Below are 21,521 nucleotides of genomic sequence, written 5' to 3'. Positions count from 1 at the left end.
CTTGGAGTTGTGATTGATGATAAGCTGAATTTCTCAGACCACATTGCTAAAACTGCCAAATCCTGCAGATTTGCTTTATTCAACATTAAGAAGGTCAGGCCCTTTCTTTCGGAACATGCAACACAACTCCTTGTTCAAGCTCTTGCTCTGTCCTGACTGGACTGTTGCAATGCTCTCTTGGCAGGTCTTCCAGCCAGTTCCAACAAACCTCTACAATTAATCCAAAATGTCGCTTAAAGATTAATCTTTAATGAGCCAAAAAGAACACACGTCACACCTCTGTTCATCAATTTGCACTGGCTACCAATAGCTGCTCGAATAAAATTCAAGGCATTAATGTTTGCCTACAAACCCACCACTGGCTCTGAACCCCTTTACCTAAATTCAGTACTTCAGACCTATGTTCCCTCTAGAAGCTTACATTCTGCAAGTTAACGACACATTATTGTACCATCCCAAAGAGGCACAAAATCACTTTAACAGACTTTTTCATTAACTGTTCCCTCCTGGTGGAATGACCTGCCCAACTCAATCCGAGCAGCTGAGTCCTTAGCCATCTTCAAGAAACGGCTAAAAACACATCTCTTCCATCTCTTTATTTTACCCTTTAACTCACTCTTTATTCTAATTCTATTTTATCTATCTGTCGTCTTCTTTTTTAAAAAAAATATATATATCAATTGCACATGTATTCTCTAACTCTTAGTTTTTCTTTAAAGACTAACACTAGCTTTCTTATTTTTTTCTGTTGACTAAATGTAAATGTAAATGTAATATGTAATGCGAGTTGAATTGCGGACAACAATGAAAGTGATAGCCTTCCATTCCCACATCTTTGGTAGTCTTTCAGGTGGGATGTTAAATGTTAAGGTGATAAGATTATCTAAAATCCCTAGCAATTATATTCATGTACCCTTTTTGGTCAGCAGATGGTTCATGATGGCCTACTGCTGCTCCCATGCTATAAGTGACGAAGTAACACTCTGGAGATACTATTTACATATTATTGAGATCGGGAATAATTATCTCTATGATAATTAAGCTCTTTGTAGGGAAAGGAGAATAGTCTACTACATATCTTTGAGTGGAATTTTGGTCGAGGCAGACTATAATTTCTTACATGTTTTATAGTTTGAGGTGACATCATTTAAGCATTCACTCAACACACTGAACTGAAAATTTAATGGTGTAGATTTATCCACATTTCAGTTTATTCTCTCATGTTTTGCAGCTCCTCTGCCTGTTCCTAACATTACCAGAGACTGTTCTTCCTCATCATCATCACAGCAGAATTGTTCATTGTTGTGTTCAGTGGTGAATGTGAGTCATGTGACTCTCTCCTGGTACAAAGGAAACCGTTTATTGTCCAGCATCAGTGTGTCTGATCTCATATGTCTTTATCTGTGAGAGCCACAGTACGTAGTCTGTCAAAAAAGGAAATGGTATGTGTTGCTTTTTAATTACAGTGGCCTACCTTTGTAATTACCTCAATCTGTGTAAAATCTGTTTATTCTACAGGTGTGTTTGGTGAGTCAGTGTCAGTGATGGAGGGAGATTCTGTCACTCTAAACACTGATGTTACTGAAATACGTGAAGACAACAGCATACTGTGGAAATTTGGAGCTGGCAATTCTCACATAGCTAAAATCAGTAGAGAGAAACAAATATTTTTCAAATATGATGATGTTCTGGATGGAAGATTCAGAGACAGACTGAAGATGGATCATCAAACTGGATCTCTAACCATCACAAACATCACATCTAAACATGCTGGACTCTATAATCTGGAGATAACTGGTGCAAAATGGTCATCAAAAACATTCAGTGTTTCTGTCTATGGTGAGAAGAGATCTTGTTCTGCCTATTACATAATTTTTTATTTATAGTTTGAGGTGATATCATATAAACACTCACTCAACACGCTGAACTGAAAATTGTGTAGATTTATCCACATTTCAGTTTATTCTCTCATGCTTTGCAGCTCGTCTTCCTGTTCCTAACATTACCAGAGACTGTTCATCTTCATCATCATCATCATCATATTGTTCATTGTTGTGTTCAGTGGTGAATGTGAGTCATGTGACTCTCTCCTGGTACAAAGGAAACCGTTTATTGTCCAGCATCAGTGTGTCTGATCTCAGCATCAGTCTCTCTCTACCTCTGGAGGTGGAATATCAGGATAAAAACACCTACAGCTGCGTGCTCAACAATTCATTCACTAACCAAACGAGACATCTCAACATCAAACAACTCTGTCACACATGTTCAGGTATGGAAGTAGTGATATTAATGTATATTTGTTGACCTGATGTCTGTCTATAGATCAGACTTACATTAATGTCAATAACTTTCATTAATGTCTCTCTTTTACTCTCCTTCACATTCTCCAGTCTTAGATTTTCTGATAGTGTTTATTGCTGCTGCTGAATCTCTGTTGATTTTTGCTGGATTTGGGATATTCTATGTTGTCTATGTTTTTAATGCACTAAATAGACTGATGTTTTACTGTGAAAATCCAGTGTATTACTGTGTGTTGGATTATGTGCTTCTTTAAAATTGACATATCTGAAATCATTAATAATAATAATAATAATAATAATAATAATAATAATAATAATAATGGTTGTGGTAGAAGACACTTTGGCAATAGGCTATTATGAAGGAGGTTCTCAGGGTTGTTATAGCTGCAGGGTCTAATGAGTTCTTAACATTGTTGGAGAAATTTACTTTTAAAAGTAACCCATTACAATATTGTGTTACTCCATACAAAAGTAACTAATTGTATTAGTTACTTTTTTATGGAAAGTAATGCACTGTTACTTTTGAATTATTTTTGTCACCTGGGCTAGGCTTTCTTATTTGCTTTCAATAAGAAAAAAACCCAAAAGCTATATTTCGGGCAACTGCAAAGGCCCTTTCACACCAAAAGTGAAATGAATAAGCCTCAGGCTGAAGGAAGTGCCTCTTCCTCTGCACTTACTTCCAGTTTCTCTCAACACGGGGACAGGAGAGCAACCGGGCTTGGTTATTGGTCCTTTTTCATAAATTATGCTGCCATTGTACTCCATTATTTGATACTATACATATATTTTCAGGCAATCTGAAAGTGCTGCTGCACTGTTTTATCTGTCTGCTTACTAATAGGCTTTCTTTAGTGGTAGCAGATTATAAAGACATATTTTTCTTTATCTGTAAGAGCTACAGTACTTATATCAGAAAGTTTTTGCTTGCCAGTCAAAAAAGGAAATTTAATATGTGTTGCTTTTTAATTACAGTGGCCTACATTTATAATTAATTTAATTTGTGTAAAATCTGCTTGTTCACCAGGTGTGTTTGGTGAGTCAGTGTCAGTGATGGAGGGAGATTCTGAATCAAAAACATTCAGTGTTTCTATCTATGGTCAGTAGAGATAATTTATCCTTCCTGTTACATATTCTTGATTTTATAGTTTGAAGTGATACTATATGATTACATCATGAAGGTGCCACAGATGGACACCAGGGTGCTTCACTCTCCAGTTGTTTTAGTGTTTTATTAGTTTTTCCTGTCTTTTGTTTATCAAATACAATCAGTTTCACCAGAACTGCTGAACATTCGGCAGAACACACCACGAAATCTTCTTTCAAGTTTTTGAATATTCTGACGTTTTGCTGAACATTGTAGTTGGCGGAGCAGCGACGCTAATCAAATGCTTCAGGATGCGCAAGCCCGTCCCGTGAACTGCCAAAATATAGACAACACATTACATGTCCCACCAGGGACAGTAATATGTTGGACCACTGTTACACCACAATAAAAAATCCCACAGGCAGCTTTGGGGCTCTCCGATCTCAGTTTGCTTCATTTTATACTGACCTACAGGCAGAAACTGAAATCAGCTAAACCTGTAATAAGAACTATAAAAAGATGGACTAATGAAACAGAGCGGGATTTACAAGCCGACTGCACTGATTGGAGTGTTTTTGAAGCTGCTGCAAACGATCTGGATGAGCTCACAGAGATTGTAACAACATATATCAGTTTCTGTGAGGATATATGCATCCCTACCAGGACTTATTTAACTACAGGAATAGGGACAGAGTCTTGTACAATCAGGCCAGAAACACACTGAATAAGGAGATTAGAGTGGTCAAGAGGAGCTATGCTAAAAAGTTGGAAGATCAGTTCACTTCCAACGACCCAGCTTCAGCGTGGAAAGGCCTGAAAGACATCACCAACTACAAAACACCATCACCCAGCACTGAGGCAAATCAACAGCTTGATGAAGACCTGGATGAGTTTTATTGTAGATTCGAAACCGGTCTCACACCCCATACCCGCTCTGATCATCTCTCTACACAAACATTAAATTGGTCCTATTATGCTTTTTCACTTTTTGAATTTTAGTCAGTGTGTAGTGTGTATGTTTGGGCATGAAAAGATCTACAAAGGTACAAATCTCAAAGTCCACTCCAAAGGGAGATATTTCGTTTAAAAAAAAATCATTTTTCAAGAACTACAACGAACGGCTCGTTTGGACTACAGCATTGATTTTCCGGTGTTTGTGATATCACAAAGCAGCCCATTAGAATATAATTAAAATAAATCCCACCTGCAGAAATTCGAATGGTTAGCAGGTTGGGAGAACGCTTGGTTGAGCACTGCACGTTTCAAAATCAAAACCCGGTGCGGGTGTTTTTATATCACTGTATTTCTGAAGGAAACTGACAATCAGAAAATTATGGATATCATTTTAATTTCATCTTGCATGTAATGTCTAATAAAGCAGCGTTAGTGAGAGGAGCGCTGCTTTGTGTACAGCATTACCGGGGAAATCTCGATCTCTACCACTTCAACAGCGCCTCCCACTGGCTCAGAATGAATTTGCATATATGCCACCACAAATAGTGTAAGTCTGTGGGACTATGGTATAAATAAATTCAACTGTATAACAGTTTCACTGCAATTCATGTTATAATGTTAGAATTAAAGAACAATAAACATAATACACATTACCGTTGCACTTATCTGTACATAGTAAATGCAGTTATTTTTAAGCTGTTGTTGACATCCTATCTAAAACGTAATTTAGCCAAAAAAAAAACAACAACAATAACGTTACCACTTTAATATGTCTTGTAATATCCGTGCGTGCAAAGGTTCTGCTCGATCCTCTTGTTCAATATTCTTGAGGTCTGAATTGATATGGCAATATTGACAAACTTGCTGCTTTTGCAAGGGTGGGGCAGTACTGAAACACCGTCTAAGCTGTTCGCCAATCACAACACACTGGAACAGCTAACCAATCACAACACATTTCATTTTTCGGAAGGCGGGCCTTCATCAAACCCGAAACTAATCGAGCCGTTTGTGCCAGGCTGGGGAGAAAGGTATTGTAATAATGTAAATTATGTGAAAAACAATGTGATTTTCGAACCACCAAGCATGAGAGCATATTCTAGTACACCCCCAAAACAAAATAAAGACTTTGAAAAAGAGCATAATAGGACCCCTTTAACACCTCTAGCAACCCCCCTCTCCCCCTCTTCTGCACTTCAGATTAGTGAAGATGATGTGTGTCAGGTCTTCAGAAAAAAACAAGAGAAGAAAGGTACCAGGCCCAGACGGTGTCACACCAGCCTGTCAGAAAACCTGTGCTAACCAGCTGGCCCACATCTTTTCACAGATCTTCAACAGATCACTGGAGCTGTGCCAAGTCCCTGCCTGCTTCAAACGCTCCACCATCATCCCCGTCCCAAAGAATCCCAAAATTACTGGAATTAATGACTACATACCTGATGCTTTAAAGGGGTCATATGAAGTGATTTCTTGTTTTCCTTTTCTTTAGTGTGTTATGTAGCTGTTTGTGCATTTATACGATCTGCAAAGTTACAAAGCTCAAAGTCTCCCACAAAAGGATTTATTCTATCTAAAAGAGAAGGCCGATCCAGACCAGGCCAAAACGCCTCATTCAAACATGCCCCCACATGTGTACGTCACGATGTGGAAATATTTGTGTAATGCCGCCCAGTAACCGCAGTAGTGTTGATGCAGCCTTGTCAGGGAGATGCTGTGTGTTTCTATGCAAAAGCAAAAGCACTTTATTTGGCCTTCTGAAAGTAGATTAGGAATTAGGAATCATTGGTTTAGTTTACAACAGAACAGCACAACCCAAATATGCGAATTTGAAAAAAAGGTTCAATTCCGACTTTGCTATGACAATCTGGGGCTTCTGAATCAGCGCCTGTAAGTATGTTTTGTTATTAGTTTAAGTATTTGCTATTGACTGTTCAAATGCGGAGTTTTGCTCATGTCGTGTGCGTGAGAGAGAGAGAGAGAGAGACAGAGTAACATCACAGTGGAGTCAGCTGTCTTAACCATGGCTTGTGCACTGCAAATGCATACAAGCATCATCACTGTGTCTGTTATGCGACTCTGTTCCCCTCTCGGGCTTGAACTGATGGTAAAACTAAGGACATTATTAACTGTCTTTATATTTACTTTGAAAGCGGAAGCTCGTCATTATGGTAAGGGGAATTACATTTCCGACATGCACTTGTGGTGTTCGGCCAATCACAATGCACTGTATCAGCTGGCCAATCAGAGCAGACTATGCTTGTCGGAAGGAGGGGCTTTGTAGAAAATGCTGCGTTTGAGAGAGGCGGGGCATAGAGGAACTATGATAATGTACAGTGTTTGAAAAATAATGTTTTTTTTTGAACGTTAAAGCATGTCAGCATATTCTGTTACACCAAATACACAAAATAATGATCTTTAAAATAACATCATATGACCCCATTAACGTCTGTGGTCATGAAGTTGTTTGAAAAACTGGTCTTGGCTTATCTGAAGGACATCACTGGACCCTTACTGGACCCCCTGCAGTTTGCCTACCGAGCAAACAGGTATGTGGATGATGCAGTCAACATGGGACTGCACTTCATCTTGCAACATCAGGACAGACCAGGGACTCATGCGAGGATCCTGTTTTTGGACTTCAGTTCAGCCTTCAACACCATCATCCCAAGACTTCTCCAGACCAAACTAACCCAGCTCTCTGTTCTTAACTCTATCTGACAGATAGGCAACAGCTAGTGTAGGAGGGCTTTGATCTCCTTGTGAAGCCAAACACTCAGGAACTCTCGCAATACAAATGTCATGCCACAAAACAATAAACTCTCTAATCAGACAGGAAGATCTGGGAGAAAGACCATTTGTTCATTGGGTCTTCACCCATCCTGCCCCCCTGGGCACATGGTCCAGGTCACTAAAATTTGACAGAGAAATGTCTAGAACTCAAGTTGCTATGCTTATATCATGCATTTACTGTATCTTCAGAATTCATAATCATAAACCTTTCATGTTTGGTATCATTGAAAAGGTGTCTGTGCGATTGGTAAATTGGTCTCAATTTCACAGCAGTCACTTATATTATGAGAGAGACTGAAAACTTTTTTAGAATTGTGTTCTGCTGAGGGGTGTGTTCCCCTTTAGGGGTCTGTGAGAATGTTTATCTATGTCCAACCAGGCGCAACCCTGGAGCACGAGAACCCAAAAATCAAAAGGTATTTTATGTTTTTACAACTGATTTAAAGATTTCTTTGTTTTTGTTCTGGTACTATTTAAGGGAAAGTTGCAAATCAGTCATTACAATTCTGTAGCCAGATCAGCCCGTAGTGTGGAGTGTATTTCATATGCTCCATACTATGTATCTTCCTGAAGTCAGGTATACATTTTTTAGATTCATCTTTGAACAACTGATCTTATGTATTTTTATTTTTTATTTTTGAATTGGCTTCTTATTGTTTAATAAGATTGTAGCTCTCGTGGTTATAGGAAAAAATTAACTTTTTTTTTATGAGTATGCAGGCACAGTTCGCTTAAAGGTATTACAGGTGCATCTCAATAAATTAGAATGTCGTGGAAAAGTTCATTTATTTCAGTAATTCAACTCAAATTGTGAAACCCGTGTATTAAATAAATTCAATGCACACATACTGAAGTAGTTTAAGTCTTTGGTTCTTTTAATTGTGATGATTTTGGCTCACATTTAACAAAAACCCACCAATTCACTATCTCAACAAATTAGAATATGGTGACATGCCAATCAGCTAATCAACTCAAAACACCTGCAAAGGTTTCCTGAGCCTTCAAAATGGTCTCTCGGTTTGGTTCACTAGGCTACACAATCATGGGGAAGACTGCTGATCTGACAGTTGTCCAGAAGACAATCATTGACACCCTTCACAAGGAGGGTAAGCCACAAACATTAATTGCCAAAGAAGCTGGCTGTTCACAGAGTGCTGTATCCAAGCATGTTAACAGAAAGTTGAGTGGAAGCAAAAAGTGTGGAAGAAAAAGATGCACAACCAACCGAGAGAACCGCAACCTTATGAGGATTGTCAAGCAAAATTGATTCAAGAATTTGGGTGAACTTCACAAGGAATGCACTGAGGCTGGGGTCAAGGCATCAAGAGCCACCACACACAGACGTGTCAAGGAATTTGGCTACAGTTGTCGTATTCCTCTTGTTAAGCCACTCCTGAACCACAGACAACATCAGAGGCGTCTTACCTGGGCTAAGGAGAAGAAGAACCAGACTGTTGCCCAGTGGTCCAAAGTCCTCTTTTTTAGATGAGAGCAAGTTTTGTATTTCATTTGGAAACCAAGGTCCTAGAGTCTGGAGGAAGGATGGAGAAGCTCATAGCCCAAGCTGCTTGAAGTCCAGTGTTAAGTTTCCACAGTCTGTGATGATCTGAGGTGCAATGTCATCTGCTGGTGTTGGTCCATTGTGTTTTTTGAAAACCAAAGTCACTGCACCCGTTTACCAAGAAATTTTGGAGCACTTCATGCTTCCTTCTGCTGACCAGCTTTTTGAAGATGCTGATTTCATTTTCCAGCAGGATTTGGCACCTGCCCACACTGCCAAAAGCACCAAAAGTTGGTTAAATGACCATGGTGTTGGTGTGCTTGACTGGCCAGCAAACTCACCAGACCTAAACCCCTTAGAGAATCTATGGATTCCTCTTTGTCAAGAGGAAAATGAGAAACAAGAGACCAAAAAATGCAGGTGAGCTGAAGGCCACTGTCAAAGAAACCTGGGCTTCCATACCACCTCAGCAGTGCCACAAACTCCATGCCACGCCGAATTGAGGCAGTAATTAAAGCAAAAGGAGCCCCTACCAAGTATTGAGTACATATACAGTAAATGAACATACTTTCCAGAAGGCCAACAATTCACTAAAATGTTTTTTTTTATTGGACTTATAAAGTATTCTAATTTGTTGAGATAGTGAATTGGTGGGTTTTTGTTAAATGTGAGCCAAAATCATCACAATTAAAAGAACCAAAGACTTAAACTTCAGTCTGTGTGCATTGAATTTATTTAATACACGAGTTTCACAATTTGAGTTGAATTACTGAAATACATTTATTAAACTTTTCCACAACATTCTAATTTATTGAGATGCACCTGTACAACCACTCTGCATCCTCTGAGTAAGTTCAGAACTGACGAGTTTGTGTATGTGGGTTCACTATCGGCTGAGTGCAATTCCTGTGTGATACCTGGTCCCTAATGAATGAATAATTGAAAGTATGGTATTTCCAGAATAATCAAATATCTAAATTAATATACAATCGATATCTGTGATCAGTTTTTAATTAAGAATATTGCCTAAATTTATTGATTACTTGAAACTGGAGTCAGATTGAACACGGAGCTAGACTAAAATTGAAACTAAATTCAGAGGCGCAAGTAAAAGACCGAACATGCATTAAACCTTCGACCAGGCCGCTGGGTTCCACTTTTGGGCTGGCGGGTGGATTCTTACACTAGTGAGAATGGGTAAATCCACATCCAACAGCTGCACCATTAGCATTGGTGCCCCCCAGGGATGTGTTCTCTTCCCACTACTTTTCTCCCTGTACACCAATGACTGCACCTCTGCTGACCCCTCTGTCAAGATCCTGAAGTTTGCAGACGACACTATAGTCATCGGCCTCATTCAGGACGGTGACGAGTCTGCTTATAGAAATGAGGTTGAGCAGCTGACTGTCTGGTGCAGTCTTAACAACCTGGAGCTCAACACGCTCAAAACAGTGGATATGATCGTGGACTTCAGGAAAACCCCCCCGCACTCCCCCCACTCACCATCATGGACAGCACTGTAACAACAGTGGAGACATTCAGGTTCCTGGGCACCACCATCACTCAGGACCTGAGTGGGACACTCATATAGACTCCATTGTCAAGAAGGCCCAGCAGAGGCTTCTTCCGTCAGCTGAGGAAGATCAACTTGCCACAGGAGCTGCTGATACAGTTCTACTCAGCCATCACTGAAACCATTCTCTGCACTTCAATAACTGTCTGGTTCAGCTCAGCTACCACAGCTCCCCACTCTCAAGGAACTGCACTCATCCAGAGTGAGCAAAAGGGCAGGCAAAATCAATCTATACCCCTCACACCCAGTATACTTCCTCTTTGAACTGTTGCTGCCTGGTCAGCGCTACAGAGCACTAAGCACCAGAACAGCCAGATGTAGGAAAGGCTTCTTCCCTCAGGCCATCTACCTCATGAACAGTAAAATGTTCTCCCCACTGTGCAATAAAACATGTGCAATACCCAACTATCCATGCTTATATCTTATATTTATATGGAGTGTCTATTTACACTAAGTGCAAATAGCCCACCTTGTTGGCAGAGGCTATTTACACTAATTCTGCCCACCAACGTGTGATTAGGACAGTCGACACTGAAAAAAGATGCTCATTAAACATCAGTTTCAGTGGTGTAGATGGTAAGGTGTGTACTTTTTGATGCGATCGCCCCAAGTTCGAACCCACCTGTAAGGATCCACCCGCTAGTCCAAACAACGGAATCCAGCGGCCTGGTCGAAGGTTTAATGTGCATTCAGTCTTTTACTTGCGCTTCTGAATTCATCAGGATTTAGTTTAAATTTTAGTCTAGCTCCGTGTTCAATCTGACTCCGATTTCAAGTAATCAATACATTTAGACTGTACTTCTAATTAAAAACTAATCACAAATATCGATTATATATTAATTTAGATATTTGATTATCCTAGACATCCCATACTTTCAATTATCCGTTCACTGGGGACCAAATGTCACATAGAGTCTCACGCCCCGGGTTTTTGCGTAGATCGCACGGACACAAACTCGCCAGTCTGATGTTAGCCAGAGGATGTAGGTAGACTAATACCAAATTGTCTGCCACCAACTGCTTGCTTATGACAAAAAGTGTAGTTTACTTAGTTGTTTCCTGTACAACTTGCAACATGATCTCACAGAATTGCATGTAATGTTCACGGACTTAATTAACCTCCGAATCTGTGGTGGCATCACGGAATCGCCGAAAATTCCGTGATGGGCTCACAGAAAAAATTCTGTGATGGGCTCACAGAAGTGATACCAATGTAAGTCAGTGACAGGCATCAGCCGTGAACCACGCACGGATCCACTGGTTCAACACTTTCAATATGCCAACGCGATAATTTATCGTCATCATTATTGTTCAGAACTGGGTAGGTTTAGGGTATGGGTGGGGTCAGGTACTCCAGTGAAAGTATAACTGCATCGGAGTCACTCTTTTTACGTGGTCCGATGCAGCGCTGGTGTTAAACCAGTGAATCCGTGCATGGACCACGGCTGATGCCTTCTGTGAGCCCATCACGGAATTTTCGGCGATTCCGTGATGCCACCACAGATTCGGGGTTAATTAAGTCCATGAACATTACACGGAATTCTGTGAGATCAGGTTGCAACATGCTAGCACCAGTGATAGACAGAAATATGAAGTCTCAGATGACGTGCCTACTGCTCCGTTCATTCATGAGCCTTCAGTTTGACCTAGATTTGCGGTAACAAAAGCCTCCTCACAGTCTAATAGTCATAATGATTGCAGGACAGTTCAGAATAAATCAAATATAACAATTTATTATTAGTCAGGTAAAGTTGTATCATGCCAATTACATAATGAAACAATTAGAAGCCAATTCAAAAATAAGGAAATACATAACATCAGTTGTTCAAAGATGAATCTAAGAGTAAAAATGTATACCTGACTTCAAGAAGAAAATACATAGAATGGAGCATATGAAATATACTCCACACTACGGTCTGATCTGGCTACAGAATCGCCCTGGCTGATTTACAACTTTCCCTTAAATACTACCAGAACAAAAGGGCCATAAACCTTTATTCTCTTCCCCGAAACAGATTACATCTGTGTATGGGAGATGAGAAACCTCAGTAGGAGCTGTTCTCGTGCCCCAAATGGTCACACCTGGTGTAGAGCAATGTTTATCAGATTTTGAAAGGAGACCGCCCACAACAGAAGTACAGAGTTAACTGAAGTTTTCAATATTTCTCATAATACAAGTGACTACTTTGAAATTGAGACCAGTTTACCAATCGCACAGAGACCTTTAAAATGATACCAAACATGAAAGGGTTAAGATCATTAATTCTTAAGATATAGTAAATATTTTATGTAAGAGCAGCAACTTGAGTTCTTGGCATTTCTTTGTCAACTTTCAGTGACCAGTACCATGAGTCCAGGGGGGAAGGATGAGTGAATGGACCGATGATCAAATGGTCTTTCTCTCAGATCTTCTTGTCTGATTAGAGAGTTTATTGTCTTGCGGCATGACATTTGCATTGCGAGAGTTTCTGGGTGTTTGGCTTCACGAAGAGATCAAAGCCTGATTGAAGAGTTTATTGTTTTGTGGCCTGACATTTGCATTGTAAGAGTTCCTAAGTTTTGGCTTCATGAGGAGTTAATTTCATAAAGGAAATAATTTCACTCCCTACACACCTTTTGCTGAACTTTTTTTTCTCCCTTTTCAAATCTCATATCGCATCGGAAAGGAATTTATGTTCAATAAAAATGAAGGAAATAATCAAAAGGTTGAAAATAAAGTACCGGGTAGGTTTAGGGTAGGTGTAGGGAGGGCTTTATTGACCCAATGTGGCATCCATTTAATAATTTGAATTAAAATTATAATTTGCACTCAATTCATTATTATTGCGTACTGTTTTATAATGTACTACAGTACTGAGGTGCAGATAATTGCCACTATTTGCAATAAGTAGTATAGATAACAGACAATCTTGCTATTTTAACACACTGTAAATATAATCTATAGCTATTTTCACTTAGTGTAAATAGAATCCATTGCTATTTACACTTAGTGTAAATAGCATCTATCGCTAAGAAAATATGCTATTTGCACTTTGTATAAATATAATCTAATTGCTATTTGCACTTAGTGTAAACAGCCGCTGCCATAAATATATATATATACATACATACATACATACATATATATATATATATTAGGGGTGGCACGGTACATGTATTCGTACCGAACCGTCACGGTACAGGCATCTCGGTTCGGTGCATGAGGCCTTACGACGAATACAGGCAATTCAGTTGCGCACATGAAAACGAAGCCCCCTAGACAGTGACCATGTGCTGATTCTGAACGCGTCTCTCACATAGACTGACAAAGGAGTATACTTTAAAGGCTTGCACACTCAACTGTTTGCGAAATGGGGCTTTGTGCTCGTGTATCCTACCTCTCTTATTCGGCACAAATCCAAATATTCCATAATATTTCCATATTTGCGATGTAACGTATCTGAATGCTAAACTATTATTTATTATGTAAACCGTTCCAACAGTGACACAGAGGCGGGCGCGCTTATGTTTGGCTCACTGTATTTTATTTTGATAAAGTACCAACTGTGCTGTCAAGTTAGCCATGCTGGAACTGATGTGTGTGTGTGTGTGTTCTGGCGCGATCACTTCAACTGTTTCCTTATACCAGCAGAATCAACTTTAAACACTTATTGTCTTATTAATAATCACTGTATAAAGGTCTGCTTTTATTTGTGTACACTCACAATGAAAACAAAACAGATTTTATATATATAACGTAATAATATTTAGTATTTTCACATCTAGATGGAAAAAATTGTAATTTGTACTACTGTCTGTTAAAAATAAATGAAAAGAAACTGAGCATAGTAGATTTCTTTTTTTTCCCCTGTTGTACCGAAATCGTATCGAACCGTGACCCCCTAACCGAGGTACGTACCGAACCGTGACATCTGTGTAGCGTGCCACCCCTAATATATATATATATATATATATATATACACACATATTTCTTGTGTGTGTAAGCACACTTGGCAATAAAGCTCTTCCTGATTCTGATTCTAACTCACTTAACACACTGAACTGAAAATAAAATTATTGTGTAAATGTATCCAGTGTATTTCAGTTTATTCTCTCATGTTTTTCAGCTCGTCTGCCTGTTCCTAACATTACCAGAGACTGTTCATCATCAACATCATCATCATCATCATCATCATCATCATATTGTTCATTGTTGTGTTCAGTGTTGAATGTGAGTCATGTGACTCTCTCCTGGTACAAAGGAAACAGTTTATTGTCCAGCATCAGTGTGTCTGCTCTCAGCATCAGTCTCTCTCTACCTCTGGAGGTGGAATATCAGGATAAAAACACCTACAGCTGTGTGCTCAACAATCCCATCAGCAACCAGACTCAACATCTGGACATCAGCAAATTCTGTCACACATGTTCAGGTAGGACAGTAGTGATATTAACGTTTGTACAACAGTTCTTTCTGGTCCTTGAATCTGATTGGCTGCAAGCCTTTTCCAGCGGTGCGATATTCCAGTGATAACAGAACTCCAGACATTTCACCATTCATATTACTCCACTTGCAGTATTTCTCATTTCTCAAATCCACTATAATTTTATAAATATTTCTGTTTGAAAATTTGATTCAGTGTTTTTGGATATGTGAGCTCGAGGGAATCGGTGGCTCAGTTGTTAAACTGTATAACTGAGATTTGAATCCGTGGCAGAAGGAAGTAGTTCTGCACAAAAGAGCGTTTTTAAAGACACTCCGTTGTTGTCTCTTTTTTATTTAAACACTCTTGTTGTCAACATTTCTGTATAAACGCAATATCACACTCTTAGCAGTGTGATATGGCTGTATGTCAGCATGTTCTGATTACTACGGCCGAATCACAGCCATGCTGATATACAGCCATATCGGACTGCTACGAGTGTGATATTGCTCATTTATTCATTGAGCTGATCTCTGTCTATTGTTGTAGCTCAGACTCAATAACTTACATGAATATCTCTCTTTTTTCATTCTCCAGACTCAGATTCTTTGACAGTGTTGATCTCTGTTGCTGGTGCTGGATCTCTGTTGATTGTCACTGGATTTGGGATCTTCTGCATCTGCTGGAAATGTAGAAAAACTGATGAAGAAGGCAAGTGTTACCTACTGATTTTAATCAACTGATAGCTCATATTGTAATTTAATATAATTCATGAATATTGTGGTTATGGTTTTTGCAATGATCTGCCCTGAGCAGCTCTCTTTATTCATGTCACGTGCAAAAACTGATTCTCTTTTTACTGTTTTACTCTGTTAATAGTGGCTGAAAAGTAATAATGTCATACATTATGTTAATGAATGTTTTTATAATTGTGTGCATTAATGATTCAACTTTGAAAGCCCTAAAACAACACACTGTAAATAACACATTGTAAATTACTGTTGTTCAAACAGTTCAGATTTGTGAAGACGTGATCACTTATGTCGTTATGCTACATGAGCCAACGTTCTACAAAAGAAATGGACATACATTGGTAAGATTATTTATTTCTTACTGTTGTGTGTCTATTAAAAAAAAAAAAAAAAAACCTTTCTACGTGTACTGCGTTAGGCTAACCAAGACTTGTCACATCACTTGCATTTTGTTGCTCTTTTGTTGGTTTTGATTGCTGCTAATGTCCTCATTTGTAAGTCGCTATGGATAAAAGCGTCTGCTAAATGACTAAATGTAATGTAAATGTAATGTGTCTCTGTATCATTTCAGCAGTGAGTCAGATGTAGATCGGTGTGCACTTTTGTTTTTGTCTGTATAATGATCTGTCACATAGTAATATAAAAGACTAACAGATATATTCTTTCTTCAATGTAGTTAAAAAAAAAGCCATTTTACTGTTAAATGTGTATCGTTGGCATACAAGACCTCTGAGTGAGTCATTTCGTTATTATTATTATTATTATTATGGCTTTAAGAGTCTTTATAGGTATATAAAATGAGTCAGATTAAGTTACTTTCATATTTTGGGCAAGAGTGTATTTGTAAAGCTACTGAGAAAACACTAGAATATAAGAATAACTGAATGAAATGTTCTAAAGGTGGTGCAGACAGCAGGGAAAAAATAATAAAATACAAATAAATATATAACTGTTTAAAATAAATGACAATAAAAAAACTTTTAAGGGGAGGAAGAAACTAAATCAAACTACTATTCATGATATTCCTCACTTTAGGCTACTATTGATATATTATTGGGCATATTTCTGTTATAGGCATTTTCAATTTTCTTATTCATATTTATTATTACATTTCAATATTTATTTTTTCACCCGAAACCATTGATGTAGTTTTTCTTTATTTAAAATATATTTGTGTATATCTTATGTTATACTTTTTTTTTTTCTTCTTTTTTTTTTTACAGAAAGTTGAAGAGGAGGATCAAGTAGTAGAGTATGTGCCTGTTAGAATGAGAAGTTGATCAAACTGATTTGTTTTAAGTATGTTTTAATGTGATCAATGTTAATAGGAACTAAATGCGAACTTTTGGACATATTTGCCCTGTTCAGTTTTTTTTTTTTTTTTGTATCATTTTGCCTATGTTATTGCCAGCTGCATAAATTTTGGCACAGGTGTGTATTTTTATTGGAATTTTACTATTTCACCCCCATTTCCTTTAATAAATCTATTTTGCACTAGGTACAAAAATAGTTCCTCTCAGGACCTTAAAGGGTTACTCCACCCCAAAATGAAAATTTTGTCATAAATCACTTATCCCCATGTTGTTTCCAAACCTGTAAAAGCTTTGTACGTCTTCGGAAACACAATTTAAGATATTTTGGATGAAAACTGGGAGGTTTGTCACTGTCCCGTTGACTGCCAAGTAAATACCACTGTCAAGGCCCAGAAAAGTATGAAAAGCATCGTCAGAATAGTCCATCTGCCATCAGTGGTTCAATCTGAATTTAATGAAGCGACGAGAACACTTTTTCTGCACAAAGAAAACAAAACGACTTTGTTCAACAATTCGTCTCCTCTGGTTCAGCGTAGCACCATTTTGGAGAATATCCGCTGGATGCAAGTAGCGTATGCTCTTCTGTGTCAGCCGCATACCGGATCCATTGTTTTCATTCAAATCAAAGCGTAAACAAACGTAGAAGACATATCCTTGTGGAGCGGCTGACACAGAAGAGCGACATCTTTCATGTCTTTTCTGATGACATCTTTCATACTTTTCTGGGCATTGACAGTGGTATTTAGCAGATTTAGAGTTCAACATGCTTCATAAAATATATATTTTATATAAAATATTGTTCATAAATCATTTTCATAAACTTAAACCTCTATAACTTTTTTTTTGGTTTCACTTTTTAAACTTTACTTTTACTTTTACTTCAACAATAATCTGCCATATGTCTTCTTCAAAATGAGACCAAACTTAAGTATGTGCTCCCAAGCTTAAAATTTTTATGACAGTTTTATGACATGGACATTTTTGTCCACTGTGGGCCTTTAACACGACACAGACAGTCCAGAATCCTGACACAGTGCAAGTTTCAGTACTTATCTCCATCATCTCCACCAGTAGAAGAGCTATTCTTGTCTATATCACATCCTCTTTTATAAAGATCCTTTCTCTTTGTCTGACAATGCCTGAGAATCATTTTCAGAATACATTTTGTGTTTGATTCATTGTTGTAATATTTATGGTATCATGCAAATACGCAGTGGTTAATAATTAAGTTTTGAGGTTACTAGCTAAAAGACTTTCTTCTTTCAGACGAATACAGTCAGAGTTTTGTCCTGGCTCTTCCAAGCTTTATAATGGCAGTGAATGGATGTTGAGACTTTGAAGCCAAAAAGTGCGTCCATCCATCATAAAAGGAGCTCCACACAGCTCCAGAGGGTTAATAAAGGCCTTCTGAAATGAATCGATGTGTTTGTGTAAGAGTAGTATCCATATTTAGAACTTTATAAACCATAATCTCTTTCCACTGACTGTAATATGCACATACATGAGTTTTTGAAATTTGGTCTGTGTTATACCAATCATGGCCTGAGGTTATATGAGCAGTTTCAGCAGAGTGCCACCTAGTGGTCAAGAAATATAAAAAAAGACATTTTTCTTGTAACTTTTGAACAGCTTGGCTAAAAAAATAATAAGATTGTTCTCTTTAGGTCAATTATTGTACGTCGGTCATTTTGTGCATCAGACATTTTGAAAATCATCAACAAATGTGTTTGAGTAATCAAATGAGGATGCAGTGTCTTGCCTGGAAATGAAGTACTTACCGTAATTCACTCACACAAGACCCATTTTAAAGGTTTGCCACCCCACCCCCTTGTGTCTGCGTCAGACACAGTTCCTCATCACATTTGTTTCACATTTCAACAGTTTAAAAAAGCTTTTCAGTGCAGCAGGACAACAAGATGCCCTTAAACTACAAATTAAACACACATTCTGAATGTCCATTCTCACCTACAAGATGTTTGTCCACCCAACAGATCAAACCACATTTCTGAAGAACAGACAACAGCAGCTTTCAGTTTGACTCAGAAACTGAACCTCAGTAAAACCGATAGTGTGAGATGGCAGACAGTTTTAACTTTCACCCATTAAAACAGTTAAAATACAAGGGCTGGATGCAATAAACATTATACCATATGCAAATACAGTGTGTAATCTAGGAGGATCAAACTCTGTCAGGGGAGGATTCACATCATCTTGAGTGTTTTTAGCAGATAGTCTTCTTAGATCTGACAATGAACAACTGAAGAAAATGATTCACATGTTTGTTTTGTTCTGTTTGCGCTGGTGGAGCCTGATTGGTAAGTTATACCTTTTTTTTTTTTAATAGTTTTATTTTTTTCTGAGCTGCTGCTATTGTTAAGAATTAGACTATTTTCATCTGCTACCATTTGTACCAAATACATCATTACTATGAGATCTACTTACATTGAATTCAGGTCTTTTTTTTCTTTTTCTTTTTGGAATTTAACACTGGCTGGAATGTTCGCAAAAATAAAATGTAAAAAAAAAAAAAAAAGGAAATCTCCACAGCAAATGTAGATGTCTCTGTTTGAGCCAAAACCTTCTACTGAGTTGCTTTGAAATATTTGGCATATACTTCTACAGTCATCATATCTACAAAAGTCATGTAAAGTCATTAGTCCAAATGCGCAGGAGCTCTGAGAATATGAGAGATGGTGATAAAACAATGAGTGTGTTTTATACTGTTCTAAGTGTCTCATTTACTAAGTACTGAAAATATTCAGCACAGTAAAACTATGTAACTTTACACATTGATTTTACCCCACAGCAGATAACTTTAAAACAAATTGCAGTATACATCCCTGTTCATTTTATGTATCTGCTGCATTTAGTCTAATACACAATTTGGAGTGGAAACTGGGTCGAGGCAGACTATAATTTCTTACAAGTTGATTTCAGGATTTGTAAACCAACAGGAGCCTTAATCTGTGACAACCTCTTCATGTTCATCAGGTGTGTTCGGTGCAGAAACAAATGAAATACAGTCATTGTCAGTGATGGAGGGAGATTCTGTCACTTTAAAAACTAATGTTGCAGAATTACATGGAGATGACGACATAACATGGAAATTTGGAGCTGAAAAGTCTCTCATAGTTAAAATCAGCACTGAGAAACGAATCTGCACATTTAATGATACTGATGGGAGATTCGGAGACAGACTGAAGCTGGACAATCAAACTGGATCTCTGACCATCACAAACATCAGAACTCAACATGCTGGACTCTATGAACAGCAGAAAAGGGGAGCAAAACTGTCATCAAAGACATTCAGTGTTTCTGTTTATCGTGAGTAGAGATCATTTTTCCTGCCATTCACATATTCTTGTTTTATAGTTTGAGGTGACAGATCATACAAAAACTCACTCAACAGTAAACCATTAAATAATTGTTTACATGTATCCATATTTCTGTTTATTCTCTCATGTTTTCAGCTCATCTGCCTGTTGCTAACGTTACCAGAAACTGTTCTTCATCATCACAGCAGAATTGTTCATTGGTGTGTTCAGTGGTGAATGTGGGTCATGTGACTCTCTCCTGGTACAAAGGAAACAGTTTATTGTCCAGCATCAGTGTGTCTGATCTCAGCATCAGTCTCTCTCTACCTCTGGAGGTGGAATATCAGGATAACAACACCTACAGCTGTGTGCTCAACAATCCCATCAGCAACCAGACCAGACACCTGGACATCAGTCAACTCTGTCACACATGTGCAGGTACAGCAGCATGTTTATTAACTCACCTGATATTTTCTTGTAGGTCAGACTGACACATTCACTTCTCTATGATTAAAGCATTGGATGGACACATTACTTCACAAACAGTCTTTCTGATAGTGCTGGTTTCTGCTCCTGCTGGATCTCTGTTGATTGTAGCTGCAGCCGGGATCTTCTGCATCTGCAGGAAACACAAAAAACCTGATAAAGAAGGTAAGCATTACCAAAATGACATGTACTGTAGCTTTTTAGTTTAAAATTAAACTTGTTAATGCTGCCAAAAATAAGTTGGCATTAAAATTCATTTGCATAGATTGATGCTTTCACTTTAACATGTTGCAAACAAACAGATCTAGTTAAGATTGTGTTTTGTTGTTTTAATGCATCCTGTTACTGTTGTGGTCAAACAGTTCAGACTCGTACAGAAGAGATCACTTACTCTGCTGTGGCGTTCCACAAAAGAAACACACAGAAATCGGTAAGACAACTTATTCATAATTCATGTTACTCTGTCTATTCTCTGTCAACTAAGAACCTCTCTCTCTCTCTCTCTCTCTCTCTCTCTCTATATGTATATAGACAGACGAAAATATTAACAAAAGAATATATTTTCTTAAAATGATTTCAGGCTTATACAACAGAAACAAGTCCAGCTTTGTGTGTCAGCTGACTACTATATTGGAATTATTGGAATTGAGCACAGTCATTTCTCACTGTAGTAATAATTGTGCATTGCACACCAAACATCTTTCCCTTGGCTGAAAAACACATATAATTACATTTATGTTCTACAAGTGGACTGAACCTTGTATTTGCTAACTTTAGCAGAAACTCATTGTTAAACCATCCGGAAGCAAAATCACACATCAGACCAGAATTTTAGTGTCCAATTCGGCATTATTTCAACCCATTGTATAGTATTCATGTGATTCACGGAAGCCAGAAAGTTACATGCTATGTCACAACCATCTGTCTGTCCAAAATGTCTTTCTAAAAGAGTCACACTTCACTTTGTTTGAAGTATTATCATTTCTTGTGTAATGTTTTTTATTTTTATTTTTTAGCAAGAGGAAGATCATGTGGAGTATGCACCTGTTGCCAC

General features: G+C 38.1%; 2 protein-coding genes across 3 annotated transcripts; both read left to right on the top strand.

The window, feature by feature from the left end:
- Positions 1-1,524: 1,524 nt before the first annotated feature.
- On the top strand, positions 1,525-16,897 carry LOC131529849 (uncharacterized). 2 transcript variants are annotated; one of them, XM_058759791.1, is made up of 7 exons: positions 1,525-1,839; positions 1,982-2,269; positions 3,328-3,399; positions 14,309-14,611; positions 15,200-15,313; positions 15,616-15,695; positions 16,578-16,897. In XM_058759791.1, the coding sequence occupies exons 1-7, from the start codon at positions 1,545-1,547 to the stop codon at positions 16,632-16,634; spliced, it is 1,209 nt and encodes a 402-aa protein (XP_058615774.1). In that variant the 5' UTR covers positions 1,525-1,544; the 3' UTR covers positions 16,635-16,897. The 2 variants fall into 2 exon arrangements, with proteins under 2 accessions (XP_058615774.1, XP_058615775.1); XM_058759792.1 differs by lacking the exon at positions 3,328-3,399.
- Positions 16,898-19,289: 2,392 nt separating this feature from the next.
- On the top strand, positions 19,290-20,889 carry LOC131529861 (SLAM family member 9-like). Its single transcript, XM_058759808.1, has 3 exons — positions 19,290-19,991; positions 20,138-20,632; positions 20,830-20,889. Exons 1-2 carry the CDS (start codon positions 19,703-19,705, stop codon positions 20,470-20,472), a joined length of 624 nt encoding a protein of 207 aa, XP_058615791.1. The 5' UTR covers positions 19,290-19,702; the 3' UTR covers positions 20,473-20,632; positions 20,830-20,889.
- Positions 20,890-21,521: the final 632 nt, after the last annotated feature.

Source organism: Onychostoma macrolepis, chromosome 22 (assembly GCF_012432095.1).
Source record: "Onychostoma macrolepis isolate SWU-2019 chromosome 22, ASM1243209v1, whole genome shotgun sequence".
In the NCBI taxonomy this organism is placed as follows: domain Eukaryota; kingdom Metazoa; phylum Chordata; class Actinopteri; order Cypriniformes; family Cyprinidae; genus Onychostoma; species Onychostoma macrolepis.
The sequence above is the reverse complement of the archived record's forward strand: the minus strand, read 5'-3'. Positions and strand labels throughout refer to the sequence as shown.

What these genes read in the sequence shown, in the direction of transcription:
- LOC131529849 (XM_058759791.1), top strand. Translation starts at nt 1,545, where the DNA reads ATGGAGGGAGATTCTGTCACTCTAAACACTGATGTTACTGAAATACGT. An exon ending in TAGAAAAACTGATGAAGAAG is followed by an intron (nt 15,314 to 15,615) that starts GCAAGTGTTACC and finishes TTGTTCAAACAG; the next exon opens with TTCAGATTTGTGAAGACGTG. An exon ending in AAAGAAATGGACATACATTG is followed by an intron (nt 15,696 to 16,577) that starts GTAAGATTATTT and finishes TTTTTTTTACAG; the next exon opens with AAAGTTGAAGAGGAGGATCA.
- LOC131529861 (XM_058759808.1), top strand. Translation starts at nt 19,703, where the DNA reads ATGGAGGGAGATTCTGTCACTTTAAAAACTAATGTTGCAGAATTACAT. An exon ending in ATTCAGTGTTTCTGTTTATC is followed by an intron (nt 19,992 to 20,137) that starts GTGAGTAGAGAT and finishes TCATGTTTTCAG; the next exon opens with CTCATCTGCCTGTTGCTAAC.